At 40.0% G+C, this 27,943-nt stretch overlaps 1 protein-coding gene across 3 annotated transcripts in view; it reads left to right on the forward strand.

The window, feature by feature from the left end:
* Window positions 1-27,943, forward strand: part of LOC123995278 (1-phosphatidylinositol 4,5-bisphosphate phosphodiesterase beta-1-like) — a 362,073-nt gene that overhangs the window by 190,290 nt on the left and 143,840 nt on the right. For all 3 annotated transcript variants that reach the window (XR_006831799.1, XM_046298779.1, XM_046298778.1), the window contains exon 6: window positions 25,286-25,339. Coding sequence is in view for 2 of the 3 variants with exons in the window: in XM_046298779.1 (XP_046154735.1) it covers window positions 25,286-25,339 (54 nt within the window). In the remaining variant the exon portion in view is untranslated. The remainder of the gene's footprint in view (window positions 1-25,285; window positions 25,340-27,943) is intronic.

A 27,943-nucleotide genomic window follows, 5' to 3' on the forward strand; every position in this document is an offset into this window, starting at 1 on the left:
ACACACACACACACACACACACACACACACACACACACACACACACACACACACACACACACACACACACACACACACACACACACACACACACACACACACACACACACACACACACACGTGCACACTAAATAAACCCAGCAGGTCCACTTTTTTGAAGAAAGACAGTTAGTTCGATGAAACATTGGTTATTTCTATTGGACCAGGCTCCTCTCCTCAGTAGGAACCGGTCCTGGTAAACGGCCACTGGCCTTTCCAGTAAACTCTGACATTAGCAGTTTACTTCTGCACTGAAAATAGCTTTGCCTTGTCTAGAAAGTAAACATCTCAGGCTGGCACAGGCTAGACCACCATTCTTTAGTCCTTGTCATAGGGACCCACAGGATGTGCAAGCTTTAGTTCCAGCCCTGTACCAACAAAACTAATTTAGCTACTTCTCATCAAGACCTTGATTATTTTTAATCAGGAGAAGGACTTACCAAGAAAAACTCCCAAAAGGACTAATTTGAGGTAGAAAGGAGTTGGAGATTTCTTTTAGCTCCATTGTACAGAATGAGGCCAGGTGACTGACATCTTCCTCAGAGTGACCTGACGATTGGTGTGTCTCGTTAATCAACAGGCCATGTCAAAATATACTGTACATGGGTGAATCAATAGACCATGTCAAAATATACTGTACATGGGTGAATCAGTAGACCATGTCAAAATATACTGTACATGGGTGAATCAGTAGACCATGTCAAAATATACTGTACATGGGTGAATCAGTAGACCATGTCAAAATATACTGTACATGGTGAATCAATAGGCCATGTCAAAATATACTGTACATGGGTGAATCAGTAGACCATGTCAAAATATACTGTACATGGGTGAATCAGTAGACCATGTCAAAATATACTGTACATGGGTGAATCAGTAGACCATGTCAAAATATACTGTACATGGTGAATCAATAGGCCATGTCAAAATATACTGTACATGGGTGAATCAGTAGACCATGTCAAAATATGCTGTACATGGGTGAATCAGTAGACCATGTCAAAATATACTGTACATGGGTGAATCAACAGGCCATGTCAAAATATACTGTACATGGGTGAATCAGTAGACCATGTCAAAATATACTGCCATGTCAAAATATACTGTACATGGGTGAATCAATAGGCCATGTCAAAATATACTGTACATGGGTGAATCAATAGGCCATGTCAAAATATACTGTACATGGGTGAATCAATAGACCATGTCAAAATATACTGTACATGGGTGAATCAATAGACCATGTCAAAATATACTGTACATGGGTGAATCAATAGACCATGTCAAAATATACTGTACATGGGTGAATCAACAGGCCATGTCAAAATATACTGTACATGGGTGAATCAGTAGACCATGTCAAAATATACTGTACATGGTGAATCAGTAGACCATGTCAAAATATACTGTACATGGTGAATCAGTAGACCATGTCAAAATATACTGTACATGGGTGAATCAGTAGGGCCATGTCAAAATATACTGTACATGGGTGAATCAATAGACCATGTCAAAATATACTGTACATGGGTGAATCAATATGCCATGTCAAAATATACTGTACATGGGTGAATCAGTAGACCATGTCAGAATATACTGTACAAGAGTGAATCAGTAGACCATGTCAGAATATACTGTACATGGGTGAATCAATAGGCCATGTCAAAATATATTGTACAAGAGTGAATCAATAGACCAGGTCAGAATATACTGTACATGGGTGAATCAATAGACCATGTCAAAATATACTGTAAATGGGTGAATCAATTAGGCCATGTCAAAATATACTGTACATGGGTGAATCAGTAGACCATGTCAAAATATACTGTACATGGGTGAATCAGTAGACCATGTCAAAATATACTGCCATGTCAAAATATACTGTACATGGGTGAATCAGTAGACCATGTCAGAATATACTGTACATGGGTGAATCAATAGACCATGTCAAAATATATTTTACATGGGTGAATCAATAGACCATGTCAAAATATACTGTACATGGGTGAATCAATAGACCATGTCAAAATATACTGTACATGGGTGAATCAGTAGAACATGTCAAAATATACTGTACATGGGTGAATCAATAGACCATGTCAAAATATACTGTACATGGGTGAATCAATAGACCATGTCAGAATATACTGTACATGGGTGAATCAATAGACCATGTCAAAATATATTTTACATGGGTGAATCAATAGACCATGTCAAAATATACTGTACATGGGTGAATCAATAGACCATGTCAAAATATACTGTACATGGGTGAATCAATAGACCATGTCAAAATATACTGTACATGGGTGAATCAGTAGACCATGTCAAAATATACTGTACATGGGTGAATCAATAGGCCATGTCAAAATATACTGTACATGGGTGAATCAGTAGACCATGTCAAAATATACTGTACAAGAGTGAATCAATAGGCCATGTCAAAATATACTGTACATGGGTGAATCAGTAGACCATGTCAAAATATATTTTACATGGGTGAATCAATAGACCATGTCAAAATATACTGTACATGGGTGAATCAATAGACCATGTCAAAATATACTGCCATGTCAAAATATACTGTACATGGGTGAATCAATAGACAATGTCAAAATATACTGTACATGGGTGAATCAGTAGACCATGTCAAAATATATTTTACATGGGTGAATCAATAGACCATGTCAAAATATACTGTACATGGGTGAATCAGTAGACCATGTCAAAATATATTGTACATGGAGAATCAGTAGACCATGTCAAAATATACTGTACATGGGTGAATCAATAGGCCATGTCAAAATATACTGTACATGGGTGAATAAATAGACCATGTCAAAATATACTGTACATGGGTGAATCAGTAGACCATGTCAAAATATATTGTACATGGTGAATCAGTAGACCATGTCAAAATATACTGTACATGGGTGAATCAATAGGCCATGTCAAAATATACTGTACATGGGTGAATAAATAGACCATGTCAAAATATACTGTACATGGGTGAATCAGTAGACCATGTCAAAATATATTGTACATGGTGAATCAGTAGACCATGTCAAAATATACTGTACATGGGTGAATCAATAGGCCATGTCAAAATATACTGTACATGGGTGAATAAATAGACCATGTCAAAATATACTGTACATGGGTGAATCAGTAGACCATGTCAAAATATACTGTACATGGGTGAATCAATAGGCCATGTCAAAATATACTGTACATGGGTGAATAAATAGACCATGTCAAAATATACTGTACATGGGTGAATCAGTAGACCATGTCAAAATATACTGTACATGGTGAATCAGTAGACCATGTCAAAATATACTGTACATGGGTGAATCAATAGGCCATGTCAAAATATACTGTACATGGGTGAATCAGTAGACCATGTCAAAATATACTGCCATGTCAAAATATACTGTACAAGGGTGAATCAATAGACAATGTCAAAATATACTGTACATGGGTGAATCAATAGACCATGTCAAAATATACTGTACATGGGTGAATCATAGAACATCAAAATATACTGTACATGGGTGAATCAATAGACCATGTCAAAATATACTGTACATGGGTGAATCAATAGACCATGTCAGAATATACTGTACATGGGTGAATCAATAGACCATGTCAAAATATATTTTACATGGGTGAATCAATAGACCATGTCAAAATATACTGTACATGGGTGAATCAATAGACCATGTCAAAATATACTGTACATGGGTGAATCAATAGACCATGTCAAAATATACTGTACATGGGTGAATCAGTAGACCATGTCAAAATATACTGTACATGGGTGAATCAATAGGCCATGTCAAAATATACTGTACATGGGTGAATCAGTAGACCATGTCAAAATATACTGTACAAGAGTGAATCAATAGGCCATGTCAAAATATACTGTACATGGGTGAATCAGTAGACCATGTCAAAATATATTTTACATGGGTGAATCAATAGACCATGTCAAAATATACTGTACATGGGTGAATCAATAGACCATGTCAAAATATACTGCCATGTCAAAATATACTGTACATGGGTGAATCAATAGACAATGTCAAAATATACTGTACATGGGTGAATCAGTAGACCATGTCAAAATATATTTTACATGGGTGAATCAATAGACCATGTCAAAATATACTGTACATGGGTGAATCAGTAGACCATGTCAAAATATATTGTACATGGAGAATCAGTAGACCATGTCAAAATATACTGTACATGGGTGAATCAATAGGCCATGTCAAAATATACTGTACATGGGTGAATAAATAGACCATGTCAAAATATACTGTACATGGGTGAATCAGTAGACCATGTCAAAATATATTGTACATGGTGAATCAGTAGACCATGTCAAAATATACTGTACATGGGTGAATCAATAGGCCATGTCAAAATATACTGTACATGGGTGAATAAATAGACCATGTCAAAATATACTGTACATGGGTGAATCAGTAGACCATGTCAAAATATATTGTACATGGTGAATCAGTAGACCATGTCAAAATATACTGTACATGGGTGAATCAATAGGCCATGTCAAAATATACTGTACATGGGTGAATAAATAGACCATGTCAAAATATACTGTACATGGGTGAATCAGTAGACCATGTCAAAATATACTGTACATGGGTGAATCAATAGGCCATGTCAAAATATACTGTACATGGGTGAATAAATAGACCATGTCAAAATATACTGTACATGGGTGAATCAGTAGACCATGTCAAAATATACTGTACATGGTGAATCAGTAGACCATGTCAAAATATACTGTACATGGGTGAATCAATAGGCCATGTCAAAATATACTGTACATGGGTGAATCAGTAGACCATGTCAAAATATACTGCCATGTCAAAATATACTGTACAAGGGTGAATCAATAGACAATGTCAAAATATACTGTACATGGGTGAATCAATAGGCCATGTCAAAATATACTGCCATGTCAAAATATACTGTACAAGGGTGAATCAATAGACAATGTCAAAATATACTGTACATGGGTGAATCAATAGACCATGTCAAAATATACTGTACATGGGTGAATCAGTAGAACATGTCAAAATATACTGTACATGGGTGAATCAATAGACCATGTCAAAATATACTGTACATGGGTGAATCAATAGACCATGTCAGAATATACTGTACATGGGTGAATCAATAGACCATGTCAAAATATATTTTACATGGGTGAATCAATAGACCATGTCAAAATATACTGTACATGGGTGAATCAATAGACCATGTCAAAATATACTGTACATGGGTGAATCAATAGACCATGTCAAAATATACTGTACATGGGTGAATCAGTAGACCATGTCAAAATATACTGTACATGGGTGAATCAATAGGCCATGTCAAAATATACTGTACATGGGTGAATCAGTAGACCATGTCAGAATATACTGTACATGGGTGAATCAATAGACCATGTCAAAATATATTTTACATGGGTGAATCAATAGACCATGTCAAAATATACTGTACATGGGTGAATCAATAGACCATGTCAAAATATACTGTACATGGGTGAATCAATAGACCATGTCAAAATATACTGTACATGGGTGAATCAGTAGACCATGTCAAAATATACTGTACATGGGTGAATCAATAGGCCATGTCAAAATATACTGTACATGGGTGAATCAGTAGACCATGTCAAAATATACTGTACAAGAGTGAATCAATAGGCCATGTCAAAATATACTGTACATGGGTGAATCAGTAGACCATGTCAAAATATATTTTACATGGGTGAATCAATAGACCATGTCAAAATATACTGTACATGGGTGAATCAATAGACCATGTCAAAATATACTGCCATGTCAAAATATACTGTACATGGGTGAATCAATAGACAATGTCAAAATATACTGTACATGGGTGAATCAGTAGACCATGTCAAAATATATTTTACATGGGTGAATCAATAGACCATGTCAAAATATACTGTACATGGGTGAATCAGTAGACCATGTCAAAATATATTGTACATGGAGAATCAGTAGACCATGTCAAAATATACTGTACATGGGTGAATCAATAGGCCATGTCAAAATATACTGTACATGGGTGAATAAATAGACCATGTCAAAATATACTGTACATGGGTGAATCAGTAGACCATGTCAAAATATATTGTACATGGTGAATCAGTAGACCATGTCAAAATATACTGTACATGGGTGAATCAATAGGCCATGTCAAAATATACTGTACATGGGTGAATAAATAGACCATGTCAAAATATACTGTACATGGGTGAATCAGTAGACCATGTCAAAATATATTGTACATGGTGAATCAGTAGACCATGTCAAAATATACTGTACATGGGTGAATCAATAGGCCATGTCAAAATATACTGTACATGGGTGAATAAATAGACCATGTCAAAATATACTGTACATGGGTGAATCAGTAGACCATGTCAAAATATACTGTACATGGGTGAATCAATAGGCCATGTCAAAATATACTGTACATGGGTGAATAAATAGACCATGTCAAAATATACTGTACATGGGTGAATCAGTAGACCATGTCAAAATATACTGTACATGGTGAATCAGTAGACCATGTCAAAATATACTGTACATGGGTGAATCAATAGGCCATGTCAAAATATACTGTACATGGGTGAATCAGTAGACCATGTCAAAATATACTGCCATGTCAAAATATACTGTACAAGGGTGAATCAATAGACAATGTCAAAATATACTGTACATGGGTGAATCAATAGACCATGTCAAAATATACTGTACATGGGTGAATCAGTAGAACATGTCAAAATATACTGTACATGGGTGAATCAATAGACCATGTCAAAATATACTGTACATGGGTGAATCAATAGACCATGTCAGAATATACTGTACATGGGTGAATCAATAGACCATGTCAAAATATATTTTACATGGGTGAATCAATAGACCATGTCAAAATATACTGTACATGGGTGAATCAATAGACCATGTCAAAATATACTGTACATGGGTGAATCAATAGACCATGTCAAAATATACTGTACATGGGTGAATCAGTAGACCATGTCAAAATACTGTACATGGGTGAATCAATAGGCCATGTCAAAATATACTGTACATGGGTGAATCAGTAGACCATGTCAAAATATACTGTACAAGAGTGAATCAATAGGCCATGTCAAAATATACTGTACATGGGTGAATCAGTAGACCATGTCAAAATATATTTTACATGGGTGAATCAATAGACCATGTCAAAATATACTGTACATGGGTGAATCAATAGACCATGTCAAAATATACTGCCATGTCAAAATATACTGTACATGGGTGAATCAATAGACAATGTCAAAATATACTGTACATGGGTGAATCAGTAGACCATGTCAAAATATATTTTACATGGGTGAATCAATAGACCATGTCAAAATATACTGTACATGGGTGAATCAGTAGACCATGTCAAAATATATTGTACATGGAGAATCAGTAGACCATGTCAAAATATACTGTACATGGGTGAATCAATAGGCCATGTCAAAATATACTGTACATGGGTGAATAAATAGACCATGTCAAAATATACTGTACATGGGTGAATCAGTAGACCATGTCAAAATATATTGTACATGGTGAATCAGTAGACCATGTCAAAATATACTGTACATGGGTGAATCAATAGGCCATGTCAAAATATACTGTACATGGGTGAATAAATAGACCATGTCAAAATATACTGTACATGGGTGAATCAGTAGACCATGTCAAAATATATTGTACATGGTGAATCAGTAGACCATGTCAAAATATACTGTACATGGGTGAATCAATAGGCCATGTCAAAATATACTGTACATGGGTGAATAAATAGACCATGTCAAAATATACTGTACATGGGTGAATCAGTAGACCATGTCAAAATATACTGTACATGGGTGAATCAATAGGCCATGTCAAAATATACTGTACATGGGTGAATAAATAGACCATGTCAAAATATACTGTACATGGGTGAATCAGTAGACCATGTCAAAATATACTGTACATGGTGAATCAGTAGACCATGTCAAAATATACTGTACATGGGTGAATCAATAGGCCATGTCAAAATATACTGTACATGGGTGAATCAGTAGACCATGTCAAAATATACTGCCATGTCAAAATATACTGTACAAGGGTGAATCAATAGACAATGTCAAAATATACTGTACATGGGTGAATCAATAGGCCATGTCAAAATATACTGCCATGTCAAAATATACTGTACAAGGGTGAATCAATAGACAATGTCAAAATATACTGTACATGGGTGAATCAATAGACCATGTCAAAATATACTGTACATGGGTGAATCAGTAGAACATGTCAAAATATACTGTACATGGGTGAATCAATAGACCATGTCAAAATATACTGTACATGGGTGAATCAATAGACCATGTCAGAATATACTGTACATGGTGAATCAATAGACCATGTCAAAATATATTTTACATGGGTGAATCAATAGACCATGTCAAAATATACTGTACATGGGTGAATCAATAGACCATGTCAAAATATACTGTACATGGGTGAATCAATAGACCATGTCAAAATATACTGTACATGGGTGAATCAGTAGACCATGTCAAAATATACTGTACATGGGTGAATCAATAGGCCATGTCAAAATATACTGTACATGGGTGAATCAGTGACCATGTCAAAATATACTGTACAAGAGTGAATCAATAGGCCATGTCAAAATATACTGTACATGGGTGAATCAGTAGACCATGTCAAAATATATTTTACATGGGTGAATCAATAGACCATGTCAAAATATACTGTACATGGGTGAATCAATAGACCATGTCAAAATATACTGCCATGTCAAAATATACTGTACATGGGTGAATCAATAGACAATGTCAAAATATACTGTACATGGGTGAATCAGTAGACCATGTCAAAATATATTTTACATGGGTGAATCAATAGACCATGTCAAAATATACTGTACATGGGTGAATCAGTAGACCATGTCAAAATATATTGTACATGGAGAATCAGTAGACCATGTCAAAATATACTGTACATGGGTGAATCAATAGGCCATGTCAAAATATACTGTACATGGGTGAATAAATAGACCATGTCAAAATATACTGTACATGGGTGAATCAGTAGACCATGTCAAAATATATTGTACATGGTGAATCAGTAGACCATGTCAAAATATACTGTACATGGGTGAATCAATAGGCCATGTCAAAATATACTGTACATGGGTGAATAAATAGACCATGTCAAAATATACTGTACATGGGTGAATCAGTCAAAATATATTGACCAGTAGACCATGTCAAAATATACTGTACATGGGTGAATCAATAGGCCATGTCAAAATATACTGTACATGGGTGAATAAATAGACCATGTCAAAATATACTGTACATGGGTGAATCAGTAGACCATGTCAAAATATACTGTACATGGTGAATCAGTAGACCATGTCAAAATATACTGTACATGGGTGAATCAATAGGCCATGTCAAAATATACTGTACATGGGTGAATCAGTAGACCATGTCAAAATATACTGCCATGTCAAAATATACTGTACAAGGGTGAATCAATAGACAATGTCAAAATATACTGTACATGGGTGAATCAATAGGCCATGTCAAAATATACTGCCATGTCAAAATATACTGTACAAGGGTGAATCAATAGACAATGTCAAAATATACTGTACATGGGTGAATCAATAGGCCATGTCAAAATATACTGCCATGTCAAAATATACTGTACATGGGTGAATCAATAGGCCATGTTAAAATATACTGCCATGTCAAAATATACTGTACATGGGTGAATCAATAGGCCATGTCAAAATATACTGTACAAGGGTGCATCAAAAGGCCATGTCAAAATATACTGTACATGGGTGAATCAATAGGCCATGTCAAAATATACTGTACATGGGTGCATCAAAAGGACATGTCAAAATATACTGTACATGGGTGAATCAATAGGCCATGTCAAAATATACTGCCATGTCAAAATATACTGTACAAGGGTGAATCAATAGACCATGTCAAAATATACTGTACATGGGTGAATCAATAGGCCATGTCAAAATATACTGTACATGGGTGAATCAATAGGCCATGTCAAAATATACTGCCATGTCAAAATATACTGTACATGGGTGAATCAATAGGCCATGTTAAAATATACTATCCATGGCTGAATCAATAGACCATGTCAAAATATACTGTACATGGGTGAATCAATAGGTTATGTTAAAATATACTATCCATGGCTGAATCAATAGACCATGTCAAAATATACTGTACATGGGTGAATCAATAGGTTATGTTAAAATATACTGTACATGGGTGAATCAATAGGCCATGTCAAAATATACTGTACATGGGTGAATAAATAGACCATGTCAAAATATACTGTACATGGGTGAATCAGTAGACCATGTCAAAATATACTGTACATGGGTGAATCAATAGGCCATGTCAAAATATACTGTACATGGGTGAATAAATAGACCATGTCAAAATATACTGTACATGGGTGAATCAGTAGACCATGTCAAAATATACTGTACATGGTGAATCAGTAGACCATGTCAAAATATACTGTACATGGGTGAATCAATAGGCCATGTCAAAATATACTGTACATGGGTGAATCAGTAGACCATGTCAAAATATACTGCCATGTCAAAATATACTGTACAAGGGTGAATCAATAGACAATGTCAAAATATACTGTACATGGGTGAATCAATAGGCCATGTCAAAATATACTGCCATGTCAAAATATACTGTACAAGGGTGAATCAATAGACAATGTCAAAATATACTGTACATGGGTGAATCAATAGGCCATGTCAAAATATACTGCCATGTCAAAATATACTGTACATGGGTGAATCAATAGGCCATGTTAAAATATACTGCCATGTCAAAATATACTGTACATGGGTGAATCAATAGGCCATGTCAAAATATACTGTACAAGGGTGCATCAAAAGGCCATGTCAAAATATACTGTACATGGGTGAATCAATAGGCCATGTCAAAATATACTGTACATGGGTGCATCAAAAGGACATGTCAAAATATACTGTACATGGGTGAATCAATAGGCCATGTCAAAATATACTGCCATGTCAAAATATACTGTACAAGGGTGAATCAATAGACCATGTCAAAATATACTGTACATGGGTGAATCAATAGGCCATGTCAAAATATACTGTACATGGGTGAATCAATAGGCCATGTCAAAATATACTGCCATGTCAAAATATACTGTACATGGGTGAATCAATAGGCCATGTTAAAATATACTATCCATGGCTGAATCAATAGACCATGTCAAAATATACTGTACATGGGTGAATCAATAGGTTATGTTAAAATATACTGTACATGGGTGAATCAATAGGCCATGTCAAAATATACTGTACATGGGTGAATCAATAGGCCATGTCAAAATATACTGTAGATGGGTGAATCAATAGGCCATGTCAAAATATACTGCCATGTCAAAATATACTGTACATGGGTGAATCAATAGGCCATGTTAAAATATACTATCCATGGCTGAATCAATAGACCATGTCAAAATATACTGTACATGGGTGAATCAATAGGTTATGTTAAAATATACTGTACATGGGTGAATCAATAGGCCATGTCAAAATATACTGTACATGGGTGAATCAATAGGCCATGTCAAAATATACTGTACATGGGTGAATCAATAGGCCATGTCAAAATATACTGTACATGGGAAATATTTGGGTGCCTGTGAATCCGGAGACACAGAGACCCCAAAAAATTTGGCAACAACATTATTTAAAAAACGAGGGGTAATCATTGTTTAGCCCCTTAGGATCCACAGTGTCTAAGAAGTACTGCCATAATGCCTCTTTGTTTTAGTTTATGTAAGATGTCACCTCCTCTTGTCACCTCCTCCTCATGTTCTATGGCTTCAAAGAGCAGGGAGGATTAGCATAGTCCATGTTTTATGTTCTATGGCTTCAAAGAGCAGGGAGGAATAGCGCAGTCCATGTTTTATGTTCTATGGCTTCAAAGAGCAGGGAGGAATAGCGTAGTCCATGTTTTATTACTAATAGCAGGGAGGAGTAGCGTAGTCCATGTTTTATTACTAATAGCAGGGAGGAGTAGCGTAGTCCATATTTTATTACTAATAGCAGGGTGGAATATCGTAGTCCATGTTTTATTACTAATAGCAGGGAGGAATAGCGTAGTCCATGTTTTATTACTAATTGCAGGGAGGAGTAGCAGAGTCCATGTTTTATTACTAATAGCAGGGAGGTGTTATGCAGGTGAATGAGGACCCAAAAGCGACTTGGCGAAAACAGAGTTTTTAATCCAGTAAGATACTTAACAAAACAAAAGGCATAATACTACTCGTAAAGACGAGAACAGACTGGAGACTTGATCAAGAACTGCAGGTTGCCTCGGGAAGGCACTTGAACCTAGCAGACTCAGACACCTGCTCACCACGCAGCCTCTGAGGGAAACACGACACGACAGGGCAAAACATAGACACAGCACGGTGAATATAGACAAGGATCCGACAGGGCAGGTACGGAAAACAAGGAGAGAAAGAGGGACTCTAATCAGGGAAAAGGATCGGGAACAGGTGTGGGAAGACTAAATGATTGATTAGGGGAATAGGAACAGCTGGGAGCAGGAACGGAACGATAGAGAGAAGAGAGAGCGAGAGAGTGAGAGAGGGAGGGGGAGAGAGAGGGATAGAAAGAGGGAAAGAACCTAATAAGACCAGCAGAGGGAAACGAATAGAAGGGGAAGCACAGGGACAAGACATGATAATTAATGACAAAACATGACAGTACCCCCCACTCACCGAGCGCCTCCTGGCGCACTCGAGGAGGAACCCTGGCGGCAACGGAGGAAATCATCAATAAGCGAACGGTCCAGCACGTCCCGAGACGGAACCCAACTCCTCTCCTCAGGACCGTAACCCTCCCAATCCACTAAGTATTGGTGACCCCGTCCCCGAGAACGCATGTCCATGATCTTACGTACCTTGTAAATAGGTGCGCTCTCGACAAGGACGGGAGGGGGAGGGAAGACGAACGGGGTGCGAAGAAAGGGCTTGACACAGGAGACATGGAAGACAGGATGGACGCGACGAAGATGTCGCGGAAGAAGCAGTCGCACAGCGACAGGATTGACGACCTGGGAGACACGGAACGGACCAATGAACCGCGGAGTCAACTTACGAGAAGCTGTCGTAAGAGGAAGGTTGCGAGTGGAAAGCCACACTCTCTGGCCGCAACAATACCTTGGACTCTTAATCCTGCGTTTATTGGCGGCTCTCACAGTCTGTGCCCTGTAACGGCAAAGTGCAGACCTCACCCTCCTCCAGGTGCGCTCACAACGTTGGACAAACGCTTGAGCGGAGGGAACGCTGGACTCGGCAAGCTGGGATGAGAACAGAGGAGGCTGGTAACCCAGACTACTCTGAAACGGAGATAACCCGGTAGCAGACGAAGGAAGCGAGTTGTGAGCGTATTCTGCCCAGGGGAGCTGTTCTGCCCAAGACGCAGGGTTTCTGAAAGAAAGGCTGCGTAGTATGCGACCAATCGTCTGATTGGCCCTCTGCTTGACCGTTAGACTGGGGATGAAACCCGGAAGAGAGACTGACGGACGCACCAATCAAACGACAGAACTCCTCCAAAACTGTGACGTGAATTGCGGGCCTCTGTCTGAAACGGCGTCTAACGGGAGGCCATGAATTCTGAACACATTCTCGATAATGATTTGTGCCGTCTCCTTAGCGGAAGGAAGTTTAGCGAGGGGAATGAAATGTGCCGCCTTAGAGAACCTATCGACAACCGTAAGAATCACAGTCTTCCCCGCAGACAAAGGCAGACCGGTAATGAAGTCTAGGGCGATGTGAGACCATGGTCGAGAAGGAATGGGGAGCGGTCTGAGACGACCGGCAGGAGGAGAGTTACCCGACTTAGTCTGCGCGCAGTCCGAACAAGCAGCCACGAAACGGCGCGTGTCACGCTCCTGAGTCGGCCACCAAAAGCGCTGGCGAATAGACGCAAGAGTGCCTCGAACACCGGGATGACCAGCTAACTTGGCAGAGTGAGCCCACTGAAGAACAGCCAGACGAGTGAAACAGGAACGAAAAGGAGGTTACTAGGACAAGCACGCGGCGACGCAGTGTGCGTGAGTGCTTGCTTAACCTGTCTTTCAATTCCCCAGACTGTTAACCCGACAACACGCCCATAAGGAAGAATCCCTCGGGATCAGTAGAAGCCACAGAAGAACTAAACAGACGGGATAAGGCATCAGGCTTGGTGTTTTTGCTACCCGGACGGTAAGAAATCACAAACTCGAAACGAGCAAAAACAACGCCCAACGAGCTTGACGGGCATTAAGTCGTTTGGCAGAACGGATGTACTCAAGGTTCTTATGGTCTGTCCAAACGACAAAAGGAACGGTCGCCCCTCCAACCACTGTCGCCATTCGCCTAGGGCTAAGCGGATGGCGAGCAGTTCACGGTTACCCACATCATAGTTGCGCTCAGATGGCGACAGGCGATGAGAAAATAAGCGCAAGGATGAACCTTATCGCCAGACTGGAAGCGCTGGGAAAGAATGGCTCCCACGCCTACCTCTGAAGCGTCAACCTCGACAATGAATTGTCTAGTGACGTCAGGAGTAACGAGGATAGGAGCGGACGTAAAACGTTCTTTTAGAAGATCAAAAGCTCCTGGGCGGAACCGGACCACTTAAAACACGTCTTGACAGAAGTAAGAGCTGTGAGAGGGGCAGCAACTTGACCGAAATTACGAATGAAACGCCGATAGAAATTAGCGAAACCTAAAAAGCGCTGCAACTCGACACGTGACCTTGAACGGGCCAATCACTGACAGCTTGGACCTTAGCGGAATCCATCTGAATGCCTTCAGCGGAAATAACGGAACCGAGAAAAGTAACGGAGGAGACATGAAAAGAGCACTTCTCAGCCTTTACGTAGAGACAATTCTCTAAAAGGCGCTGTAGAACACGTCGAACGTGCTGAACATGAATCTCGAGTGACGGTGAAAAAATCAGGATATCGTCAAGATAGACAAAAACAAAGATGTTCAGCATGTCTCTCAGAACATCATTAACTAATGCCTGAAAAACAGCTGGCGCATTGGCGAGACCAAACGGCAGAACCCGGTACTCAAAATGCCCTAACGGAGTGTTAAACGCCGTTTTCCACTCGTCCCCCTCTCTGATGCGCACGAGATGGTAAGCGTTACGAAGGTCCAACTTAGTAAAGCACCTGGCTCCCTGCAGAATCTCGAAGGCTGATGACATAAGGGGAAGCGGATAACGATTCTTAACCGTTATGTCATTCAGCCCTCGATAATCCACGCAGGGGCGCAGAGTACCGTCCTTCTTCTTAACAAAAAAAGAACCCCGCCCCGGCCGGAGAGGAAGAAGGCACTATGGTACCGGCGTCAAGAGACACAGATAAATAATCCTCGAGAGCCTTACGTTCGGGAGCCGACAGAGAGTATAGTCTACCCCGAGGAGGAGTGGTCCCCGGAAGGAGATCAATACTACAATCATACGACCGGTGAGGAGGAAGGGAGTTGGCTCGGGACCGACTGAAGACCGTGCGCAGATCATGATATTCCTCCGGCACTCCTGTCAAATCGCCAGGTTCCTCCTGAGAAGTGGGGACAGAAGAAATGGGAGGGATGGCAGACATTAAACACTTCACATGACAAGATACGTTCCAGGATAGGATAGAATTACAAGACCAATTAATAGAAGGATTATGACATACTAGCCAGGGATGACCCAAAACAACAGGTGTAAAAGGTGAACGAAAAATCAAAAAAGAAATAGTCTCACTGTGGTTACCAGATACTGTGAGAGTTAAAGGTAGTGTCTCAAATCTGATACTGGGAAGATGACTACCATCTAAGGCAAACATGGGCGTAGGCTTGTCTAACTGTCTGAAAGGAATGTTATGTTTCCGAACCCATGCTTCGTCCATGAAACAACCCTCAGCCCCAGAGTCAATCAAGGCACTGCATGTAGCACCCGAACCGGTCCAGCGTAGATGGACCGACATAGTAGTACAGGATCTAGATGAAGAGACCTGAGTAGTAGCGCTCACCAGTAGCCCTCCGCTTACTGATGAGCTCTGGCCTGTTACTGGACATGAATTGACAAAATGTCCATCAAATCCGCAATAGAGGCACAGGCGGTTGGTGATCCTCCGTTCCCTCTCCTTGGTCGAGATGCGAATACCTCCCAGCTGCATGGGCTCAGTCTCTGAGCCAGAGGAGGGAGATGGTTGCGATGCGGAGCAGGGAAACACCGTTGACGCGAGCTCTCTTCCACGAGCTTGGTGACGAAGATCTACCCGTCGTTCTATGCGGATGGCGAGAGCAATCAAAGAGTCCACACTGGAAGGAACCTCCCGAGAGAGAATCTCATCTTTGACCACTGTGTGGAGTCCCTCCAGAAAACGAGCGAGCAGCGCCGGCTCGTTCCAGTCACTAGAGGCAGCAAGAGTACGAAACTCTATAGAGTAATCCGTTATGGATCGATCACCTTGGCATAGGGAAGCCAGGGCCCTAGAAGCCTCCCCACCAAAAACTGAACGGTCAAAACCTGAATCATCTCCTCTTTAAAGTTCTGGTAATTGTTAGAACAATCAGCCCTTGCCTCCCAGATAGCTGTGCCCCACTCTCGGCCCGGCCAGTAAGGAGTGAAATGACGTAAGCAACCCGAGCTCTCTCGCTAGAGTATGTGTTGGGTTGGAGAGAGAACACAATATCACACTGGGTGAGAAAGGAGCGGCACTCCGTGGGCTGCCCGGAGTAGCAAGGTGGGTTATTAACCCTAGGTTCCGGAGGCTCGGCAGGCCAGGAAGTAACAGGTGGCACGAGACGAAGACTCTGGAACTGTCCAGAGAGGTCGGAAACCTGAGCGGCCAGGTTCTCCACGGCATGGCGAGCAGCAGACAATTCCTGCTCGTGTCTGCCGAGCATGGCTCCTTGGATCTTGACGGCAGTGTTACGAGCCTCTGTAGTCGCTGGGTCCATTCCTTGGTCGGATCCTTCTGTTATGCAGGTGAATGAGGACCCAAAAGCGACTTGGCGAAAACAGAGTTTTTAATCCAGTAAGATACTTAACAAAACAAAAGGCATAATACTACTCGTAAAGACGAGAACAGACTGGAGACTTGATCAAGAACTGCAGGTTGCCTCGGGAAGGCACTTGAACCTAGCAGACTCAGACACCTGCTCACCACGCAGCCTCTGAGGGAAACACGACACGACAGGGCAAAACATAGACACAGCACGGTGAATATAGACAAGGATCCGACAGGGCAGGTACGGAAAACAAGGAGAGAAATAGGGACTCTAATCAGGGAAAAGGATCGGGAACAGGTGTGGGAAGACTAAATGATTGATTAGGGGAATAGGAACAGCTGGGAGCAGGAACGGAACGATAGAGAGAAGAGAGAGCGAGAGAGTGAGAGAGGGAGGGGGAGAGAGAGGGATAGAAAGAGGGAAAGAACCTAATAAGACCAGCAGAGGGAAACGAATAGAAGGGGAAGCACAGGGACAAGACATGATAATTAATGACAAAACATGACAGGAGGAATAGCGTAGTCCATGTTTTATTACTAATAGCAGGGAGGAGTAGCGTAGTCCATGTTTTATTACTAATACTAGGGAGGAGTAGCGTAGTCCATGTTTTACTACTAATAGCAGGGAGGAGTAGCATAGTCCATGTTTTATTACTAATAGCAGGGAGGAATATCGTAGTCCATGTTTTATTACTAATAGCAGGGAGAAATAGCATAGTCCATGTTTTATTACTAATAGCAGGGAGGAGTAGCGTAGTCCATGTTTTATTACTAATAGCAGGGAGGAATAGCGTAGTCCATGTTTTATTACTAATAGCAAGGAGGAGTAGCGTAGTCCATGTTTTATTACTAATAGCAGGGAGGAATATCGTAGTCCATGTTTTATTACTAATAGCAGGGAGGAATAGCGTAGTCCATGTTTTATTACTAATAGCAGGGAGGAATATCGTAGTCCATGTTTTATTACTAATAGCAGGGAGGAGTAGCGTAGTCCATGTTTTATTACTAATAGCAGGGAGGAATAGCGTAGTCCATGTTTTATTACTAATAGCAGGGAGGAGTAGCGTAGTCCATGTTTTATTACTAATATCAGGGAGGAGTATCATAGTCCATGTTTTATTACTAATAGCAGGGAGGAATATCGTAGTCCATGTTTTATTACTAATAGCAGGGAGGAGTAGCGTAGTCCATGTTTTATTACTAATAGCAGGGAGGAGTAGCGTAGTCCATGTTTTATTACTAATAGCAGGGAGGAATAGCGTAGTCCATGTTTTATTACTAATTGCAGGGAGGAGTAGCGTAGTCCATGTTTTATTACTAATAGCAGGGAGGAGTAGCATAGTCCATGTTTTATTACTAATAGCAGGGAGGAGTAGCGTAGTCCATGTTTTTACTAATAGCAGGGAGGAATATTCCATGTTTTATTACTAATAGCAGGGAGGAATAGCGTAGTCCATGTTTTATTACTAATAGCAGGGAGGAGTAGCGTAGTCCATGTTTTATTACTAATAGCAGGGAGGAGTAGCGTAGTCCATGTTTTATTACTAATAGCAGGGAGGAGTAGCGTAGTCCATGTTTTATTACTAATAGCAGGGAGGAGTAGCGTAGTCCATGTTTTATTACTAATAGCAGGGAGGAGTAGCGTAGTCCATGTTTTATTACTAATAGCAGGGAGGAGTAGCGTAGTCCATGTTTTATTACTAATAGCAGGGAGGAGTAGCGTAGTCCATGTTTTATTACTAATAGCAGGGAGGAGTTGTTTTATTACTAATAGCAGGGAGGAGTAGCGTAGTCCATGTTTTATTACTAATAGCAGGGAGGAGTAGCGTAGTCCATGTTTTATTACTAATAGCAGGGAGGAGTAGCGTAGTCCATGTTTTATTACTAATAGCAGGGAGGAGTAGCGTAGTCCATGTTTTATTACTAATAGCAGGGAGGAGTAGCGTAGTCCATGTTTTATTACTAATAGCAGGGAGGAGTAGCGTAGTCCATGTTTTATTACTAATAGCAGGGAGGAGTAGCGTAGTCCATGTTTTATTACTAATAGCAGGGAGGAGTAGCGTAGTCCATGTTTTATTACTAATTGCAGGGAGGAGTAGCGTAGTCCATGTTTTATTACTAATAGCAGGGAGGAGTAGCGTAGTCCATGTTTTATTACTAATAGCAGGGAGGAGTAGCGTAGTCCATGTTTTATTACTAATAGCAGGGAGGAGTAGCGTAGTCCATGTTTTATTACTAATTGCAGGGAGGAGTAGCGTAGTCCATGTTTTATTACTAATAGCAGGGAGGAGTAGCGTAGTCCATGTTTTATTACTAATAGCAGGGAGGAGTAGCGTAGTCCATGTTTTATTACTAATAGCAGGGAGGAGTAGCGTAGTCCATGTTTTATTACTAATTGCAGGGAGGAGTAGCGTAGTCCATGTTTTATTACTAATAGCAGGGAGGAGTAGCGTAGTCCATGTTTTATTACTAATAGCAGGGAGGAGTAGCGTAGTCCATGTTTTATTACTAATTGCAGGGAGGAGTAGCGTAGTCCATGTTTTATTACTAATAGCAGGGAGGAGTAGCGTAGTCCATGTTTTATTACTAATAGCAGGGAGGAGTAGCGTAGTCCATGTTTTATTACTAATAGCAGCTTGATGTTCTGCAGTGTTTCAACGCTCATTTAGTTTGACCAATAGAAGAAGCCCAGCAGATGCATTTGAGCATGTATATGACATCTGTGGTGCTACAATCAATGAAGTTTTGGATGTTGTATTCTTGACCTGTTCTCAGGTGGTAAAACACTTTAGTATTGGACGTATTGTCACAATGTACTGTACACAGTGGCCACACTTGTTATTGCCGTTGGGCAGGCCTGGAGCCAAGTGTCACACTTCTTGCGTGGCTGCATTGATGTGCGTAACGGAATTGTCTAGGTTGTGTAGGGCTACATACCGGACACCTCGCAAATTCTGGTGTGCTTTTCATTTTCCTCTGTCTCTAAAAGTGTAGCGAGATGGCCATTTGTAAAAGATAAAGAGGTAGTTGTTAGACCACGTTAACCATTAGTGGCCTGACTTTGGACCTCCTCTGTCACTGGAGCCACTGAGAGAGAGGTGGGTGCTATGATGACCATTAATTATTAGTGAGGGCCACTTAGGGGCCAGGACATCTCTCTCTACACCCTGCCTCGTGTAGAGAGAGAGAGAAAGATAGAGAGGGAGGGAGAGAGAGAGAGAAAGAGAGAGAGAGGGAGAGAGAGAGAGGGAGTGAGGGAGGGAGAGAGGGAGAGAGAGGGAGAGAGAGACGGAGAGCGAGAGAGGGAGGGAGAGCGAGAGATAGGGAGATATAGGGAGAAAGAGCGAGAGAGAGAGGGAGAGAGAGAGAGGGAGTGAGGGAGGGAGAGAGGGAGAGAGAGACGGAGAGCGAGAGAGGGAGAGAGAAGGAGAGAGAGGGAGAGATAGGGAGAAAGAGCGAGAGAGAGAGGGAGAGAGAGGGAGAGTGAGAGAGGGAGAGAAAGGGAGAGCGAGAGAGAGGAAGTAGGAGGAGAGCGAGAGAGAGGTAGAGCGAGAGAGGGAGAGAGAGAGAGAGAGAGAGAGGAGAGAAAAGGTAGAGCGAGAGAGTAGGAGGGAGAGCGAGAGAGAGGGAGAGAGAGAGGGAGAGCGAGAGAAGGAGAGAGGGAGAGCGAGAGAGGAAGAGAGAGAGAGAGGGAGAGAGAGGGAGAGAGAGGGAGAGAGCAAGAGAGAGGGAGCGAGAGAGAGAGAGAGAGAGAGAGAGAGAGAGAGAGAGAGAGAGAGAGAGAGAGGGAGAGCGAGAGAAGGAGAGAGGGAGAGCGAGAGAGCGCACGAGTGAGAGTGTGTGTATGTGCGTGAGTCTCCAGGCTATATACTGCACACAGAGATCTGTGACTGGCTACACTGCCAACACATTGCTTCCTCTGACTAGTGGAGTGCAGCGCAGTTAAATGTAAACACACGGACCTATCGAAACACTCATTGTGTTCCACACATACACACACCACACTCTTTTTATGACGTTGTGTACATTAATATTTCTATAAACCAGGGTACTAGGGAGGATGACCTACAATGGGCAGCTTGTTACAGCTGTTGATAAATCATTGACAATAATCTGCCAGTATTCTCCATGTCATTACAATAAGATATACGGGAGATCACAGCAATATTCAATCAAATTCACAAGTTGATTAATAACCTGTGTTTTCTCATGGTTGGTCTATTGACAGATTTGTCCAATTATATTGTTTGACATAAAACATAACTTTTCTGTCCTTGCAATTATGGCAGTGTAAATTGTTGTTAAATCATATATTAAGTATTAATGAGTTAAACTAGACATTGAACTTGAATCTTGGATCTAGATGTCGAACAGTTTTTTGTATGAAGATCTCAGAAATGCAGTGTAACTATGTAACATTGTGTCTCCTTACAGTATGTTATGGGGAGAAACAGTTTTCATGGGCAGACAAATGCCGCAAAAATGAAATAACCTAGTGAGCTTCTTCACAGTGTCATCTGGTAATGAAATAACCTAGTGAGCTTCTTCACAGTGTCATCTGGTAATGAAATAACCTAGTGAACTTCTTCACAGTGTCACCTGGTAATGAAATAACCTAGTGGGCTTCTTCACAGTGTCATCTGGTAATGAAATAACCTAGTGGGCTTCTTCACAGTGTCATCTGGTAATGAAATAACCTAGTGGGCTTCTTCACAGTGTCATCTGGTAATGAAATAACCTAGTGGGCTTCTTCACAGTGTCATCTGGTAATGAAATAACCTAGTGGGCTTCTTCACAGTGTCATCTGGTAATGAAATAACCTAGTGGGCTTCTTCACAGTGTCATCTGGTAATGAAATAACCTAGTGGGCTTCTTCACAGTGTCATCTGGTAATGAAATAACCTAGTGGGCTTCTTCACAGTGTCATCTGGTAATGAAATAACCTAGTGGGCTTCTTCACAGTGTCATCTGGTAATGAAATAACCTAGTGGGCTTCTTCACAGTGTCATCTGGTAATGAAATAACCTAGTGGGCTTCTTCACAGTGTCATCTGGTAATGAAATAACCTAGTGGGCTTCTTCACAGTGTCGTCTGGTAATGAAATAACCTAGTGGGCTTCTTCACAGTGTCATCTGGTAATGAAATAACCTAGTGGGCTTCTTCACAGTGTCATCTGGTAATGAAATAACCTAGTGGGCTTCTTCACAGTGTCATCTGGTAATGAAATAACCTAGTGGGCTTCTTCACAGTGTCATCTGGTATTGAAATAACCTAGTGGGCTTCTTCACAGTGTCATCTGGTAATGAAATAACCTAGTGGGCTTCTTCACAGTGTCGTCTGGTAATGAAATAACCTAGTGGGCTTCTTCACAGTGTCGTCTGGTAATGAAATAACCTAGTGGGCTTCTTCACAGTGTCGTCTGGTAATGAAATAACATGTTGGTTACCATGTTACACTTGAATTACCCAATTTGAAACAATACAAGGGGCTTGAATTACCCAACTTGAACTTGAACTTTGAGCTCAGAAATTCAAGTACTGGAATTCCCCAATTTGGTGCTTGCGAAGTCCTTCTAATTATTGTATCCAATTTATAATTCTCCCGCTCCCTTATAATTATCCTTGATTTAATTTTTGATCCGTTTCTGTGAGAGATGTGGCCACTTTCATGTTCTTCCCGCTGCTTCAATTGAAGGGTGATGTGCTAATCTGTTGACGTTATTATGAAGACAACAATATCTAATGCTGGCTTGGCTTTCCACACAAATCCTTCCATTACAAAGGAAACCTCTTTTTGGTTCTCTTTCCCATGATAAAAACAGAGAAGCCGTTCACGGCTTTATTATGTGTTTCTGCGTCAGCCAGGAATGCATCACATTCACATGCTTTTTGGACACTTTTTGTATGCTTTTTGGACACATTTTGGACACTTTTTGCATGCTTTTTGGACACTTTTTGCATGCTTTTTGAACACTTTTTGTATGCTTTTTGGACACATTTTGCATGCTTTTTGTATGCTTTTTGAACATTTTTTGTATGCTTTTTGGACACTTTTTGTATGCTTTTTGGACACTTTTTGTATGCTTTTTGAACACTTTTTGTATGCTTTTTGGACACTTTTTGTATGCTTTTTGGACACTTTTTGTATGCTTTTTGGACACTTTTGAACACTTTTTGTATGCTTTTGGACACTTTTTGAACACTTTTTGTATGCTTTTTGGACACTTTTTGTATGCTTTTTGGACACTTTTTGTATGCTTTTTAAACACTTTTTGAACACTTTTTGTATGCTTTTTGGACACTTTTTGAACACTTTTTGTATGCTTTTTGGACACTTTTTGAACACTTTTTGCATGCTTTTTGGACACTTTTTGTATGCTTTTTAAACACTTTTTGTATGCTTTTTGGACACATTTTGCATGCTTTTTGTATGCTTTTTGTATGCTTTTTGGACACATTTTGCATGCTTTTTGTATGCTTTTTGTATGCTTTTTGGACACTTTTTGTATGCTTTTTGGACACTTTTTGTATGCTTTTTGGACACTTTTTGAACACTTTTTGTATGATTTTTGGACACTTTTTGTATGCTTTTTGGACACTTTTTGAACACTTTTTGCATGCTTTTTGGACACTTTTTGTATGCTTTTTGAACACTTTTTGTATGCTTTTTGGACACATTTTGCATGCTTTTTGTATGCTTTTTGGACACATTTTGCATGCTTTTTGTATGCTTTTTGTATGCTTTTTGTATGCTTTTTGAACACTTTTTGTATGCTTTTTGAACACTTTTTGTATGCTTTTTGGACACATTTTGCATGCTTTTTGTATGCTTTTTGTATGCTTTTTGGACACATTTTGAACACTTTTTGTATGCTTTTTGGACACTTTTCGAACACTTTTTGTATGCTTTTTGGACACATTTTGAACACTTTTTGTATGCTTTTTGGACACTTTTTGAACACTTTTTGAATGCTTTTTGGACACATTTTGAACACTTTTTGTATGCTTTTTGGACACTTTTTGAACACTTTTTGTATGCTTTTTGGACACATTTTGAACACTTTTTGCATGCTTTTTGGACACTTTTTGTATGCTTTTTGGACACTTTTTGTATGCTTTTTGGACACTTTTGGTATGCTTTTTGGACACTTTTTGTATGCTTTTTGGACACTTTTTGTATGCTTTTTGGACACTTTTTGAACACTTTTTGTATGCTTTTTGGACACTTTTTGAACACTTTTTGTATGCTTTTTGGACACTTTTTGAACACTTTTTGTATGCTTTTTGGACACTTTTTGAACACTTTTTGTATGCTTTTTGGACACTTTTTGAACACTTTTTGCATGCTTTTTGGACACTTTTTGTATGCTTTTTGGACACTTTTTGTATGCTTTTTGTATGCTTTTTGGACACTTTTTGTATGCTTTTTGGACACTTTTTGTATGCTTTTTGGACACTTTTTGTATGCTTTTTGGACACTTTTTGAACACTTTTTGTATGCTTTTTGGACACTTTTTGAACACTTTTTGCATGCTTTTTGAACACTTTTTGTATGCTTTTTGGACACTTTTTGAACACTTTTTGAACACTTTTTGCATGCTTTTTGGACACATTTTGCATGCTTTTTGGACACTTTTTGCATGCTTCTTGGGGAGCTTGGTTGTATATTAGGCCCTATATGTATAATTATATACATTATACATTTGCAGATCTCTGAGGTCCTTAAAATGTCACATTAAGTGCCTGAGAAAGTCCCTAATAGTCCTTGAAATTGAATTGTCGATGTCTGTATGAACCCTGCTTAAAGGATGTATAGTCCTCATCCTATCTTGTTGTATAGGAGGAGTTATGGGTCAATATGTATATATTCCTCTAAATTCACATGTGGAACTGGATAAAAATAATCTTTATTTTAGTTTCAAACCATTTTGAGATGTTGATCTCAATGCCACACGTTGGCCTCATTATTTCTAGAAAGGCCCATATCTAATCTGTCATGTCCTCTATCCTACAGATACACACGACTGAAGCTACAGCTCAACTCTGAGGGATGCATCCCTGTCAAGAAGTACGTCTCTCTCTTTTTTTCTTTTTTTCTCTCTCTTTCTCTCTCTTTCTCTCTCTTTCTTTCTATTTTTCTCTCTTTCTCTCTCTTTCTGTAACGGCGTTCTTCGTTTGTTGAAAGAGAGTCGGACCGAAATGCAGCGTGGTTGTTATGAATAACTATGAGTGGTGGATGGAATCAGGCGTAGAGAGCAGGGTTCTGTCATTTATCAAATTTATTACACTGGTGCAACCGAAAATGATCACGCCAACACACAGGGTGTATATAGGTTGCCAGTCCAAAACAACAGGACAAAATAGACCAGAGAATAAAGATAAGAAAACAAATCACACCATCAAACACAGAGTAACAAAAAACAAGCCCGCACAAAATACCCAGCAGGCCTAGTGCCCTTAAATACCCTACAAACAAACCCTAATACAAAACAGGTGTACCCAATTAACCACTAACCAACAGAAACGGAAAAGGAATCGATGGCAGCTAATAGGCCGGTGACGACGACCGCCGAGCCCCGCCCGAACAGGAAGAGGCACCCTCTTCAGCGAGGTTCGTGACAGTGGTGGTTACTCATGTCTTTAATGAAACAAATGACGATACATGAAATAACTAAATAAATACAAAAACAACAAACGGAACGTGAAACCTAATAAAGCCTATCTGGTGAACACTACACAGAGACAGGAACAATCACCCACGAAATACACAGTGAAACCCAGGCTACCTAAATACGGTTCCCTATCAGAGACAACAAGAATCACCTGACTCTGATTGAGAACCGCCTCAGGCAGCCAAGCCTAAACTAGACACACCCCTAATCAACCACAATCCCAATGCCTACAAAACCCCAATACGACAACACAATAAACCCATGTCACACCCTGGCCTGAACAAATATGTAACGAAAACACAAAATACTCTTGCTAACAGAGAGAGAGTAACAGAGAGAGAGTAACAGAGAGAGAGAGTAACAGAGAGAGAGTAACAGAGAGATTAAAGAGAGGAGAATAGCAGAGAGAGAGTAACAGAGAGAGAGTAACAGAGAGATTAAAGAGAGGAGAATAGCAGAATAGCAGAGAGAGAGAGTAACAGAGAGAGAGTAACAGAGAGAGAGTAACAGAGAGAGAGAGAGTAACAGAGAGAGAGTAACAGAGAGATAACAGAGAGAGAACAGAGAGAGAGTAACAGAGAGATTAAAGAGAGGAGAATAGCAGAGAGAGAAAGTAACAGAGAGAGAGTAACAGAGAGATTAAAGAGAGGAGAATAGCAGAGAGAGAGAGTAACAGAGAGATAGTAACAGAGAGAGAGAGTAACAGAGAGAGAGTAACAGAGAGATTAAAGAGAGGAGAATAGCAGAGAGAGAGAGTAACAGAGAGATAGTAACAGAGAGAGAGAGTAACAGAGAGAGAGTAACAGAGAGATTAAAGAGAGGAGAATAGCAGAGAGAGAGTAACAGAGAGAGAGAGTAACAGAGAGAGAGTAACAGAGAGATTAAAGAGAGGGGAATAGCAGAGAGAGAGAGTAACAGAGAGAGAGTAACAGAGAGAGAGTAACAGAGAGAGAGTTATTTAGTTATGAGTTAGTTATAGTTTCATTTTCCATAATTTGATTTTATATTTATTACATTTCTACTATTGACTGTTACCATTTTAGTATTTAATTTTGTATTATTATTTACTACCATTGTATATTATTATTTGCTATCATTTATCATTGTATTACAATGTATATTGTATACATTGTTGCTTTGGCAATATTGACACAATGTTTTTCATGCCAATAAAGCAGCTTGAATTTGAATTTGAATTTGAGTAACAGAGAGAGAGTAACAGAGAGAGAGAGAGTAACAGAGAGAGAGTAACAGAGAGAGAGAGTAACACAGAGATTAAAGAGGGGAGAGTAGCAGAGAGAGAGTAACAGAGAGAGAATAACAGAGAGATTAAAGAGAGGAGAATAGCAGAGAGAGAGAGTAACAGAGAGAGATTAACAGAGAGAGAGAGTAACAGAGAGAGAGAGTAACAGAGAGAGAGTAACAGAGAGAGAGAGTAACAGAGAGATTAAAGAGAGGAGAATAGCAGAGAGAGAGAGTAAAAGAGAGAGAGTAACAGAGAGACTAAAGAGAGGAGAATAGCAGAGAGAGAGTAACAGAGAGTAACAGAGAGATTAAAGAGAGGAGAATAGCAGAGAGAGAGTAACAGAGAGAGAGTAACAGAGAGAGAGTAACAGAGAGAGAGTAACAGAGAGATTAAAGAGAGGAGAATAGCAGAGAGAGAGTAACAGAGAGATTAAAGAGAGGAGAATAGCAGAGATAGAGAGTAACAGAGAGAGAGTAACAGAGAGAGAGTAACAGAGAGAGATTAAAGAGAGGAGAATAGCAGAGAGAGAGAGTAACAGAGAGAGAGTAACAGAGAGATTAAAGAGAGGAGAATAGCAGAGAGAGAGTAACAGAGAGAGAGTAACAGAGAGAGAGAGTAACAGAGAGATTAAAGAGAGGAGAATAGCAGAGAGAGAGAGAGTAGCAGAGAGAGAGTAACAGAGAGAGAGTAACAGATAGATTAAAGAGAGGAGAATAGCAGAGAGAGAGAGTAACAGAGAGAAACAGAGAGATTA

The sequence above is a fragment of the Oncorhynchus gorbuscha genome, linkage group LG14 (genome assembly GCF_021184085.1).
Source record: "Oncorhynchus gorbuscha isolate QuinsamMale2020 ecotype Even-year linkage group LG14, OgorEven_v1.0, whole genome shotgun sequence".
Taxonomy (NCBI): domain Eukaryota; kingdom Metazoa; phylum Chordata; class Actinopteri; order Salmoniformes; family Salmonidae; genus Oncorhynchus; species Oncorhynchus gorbuscha.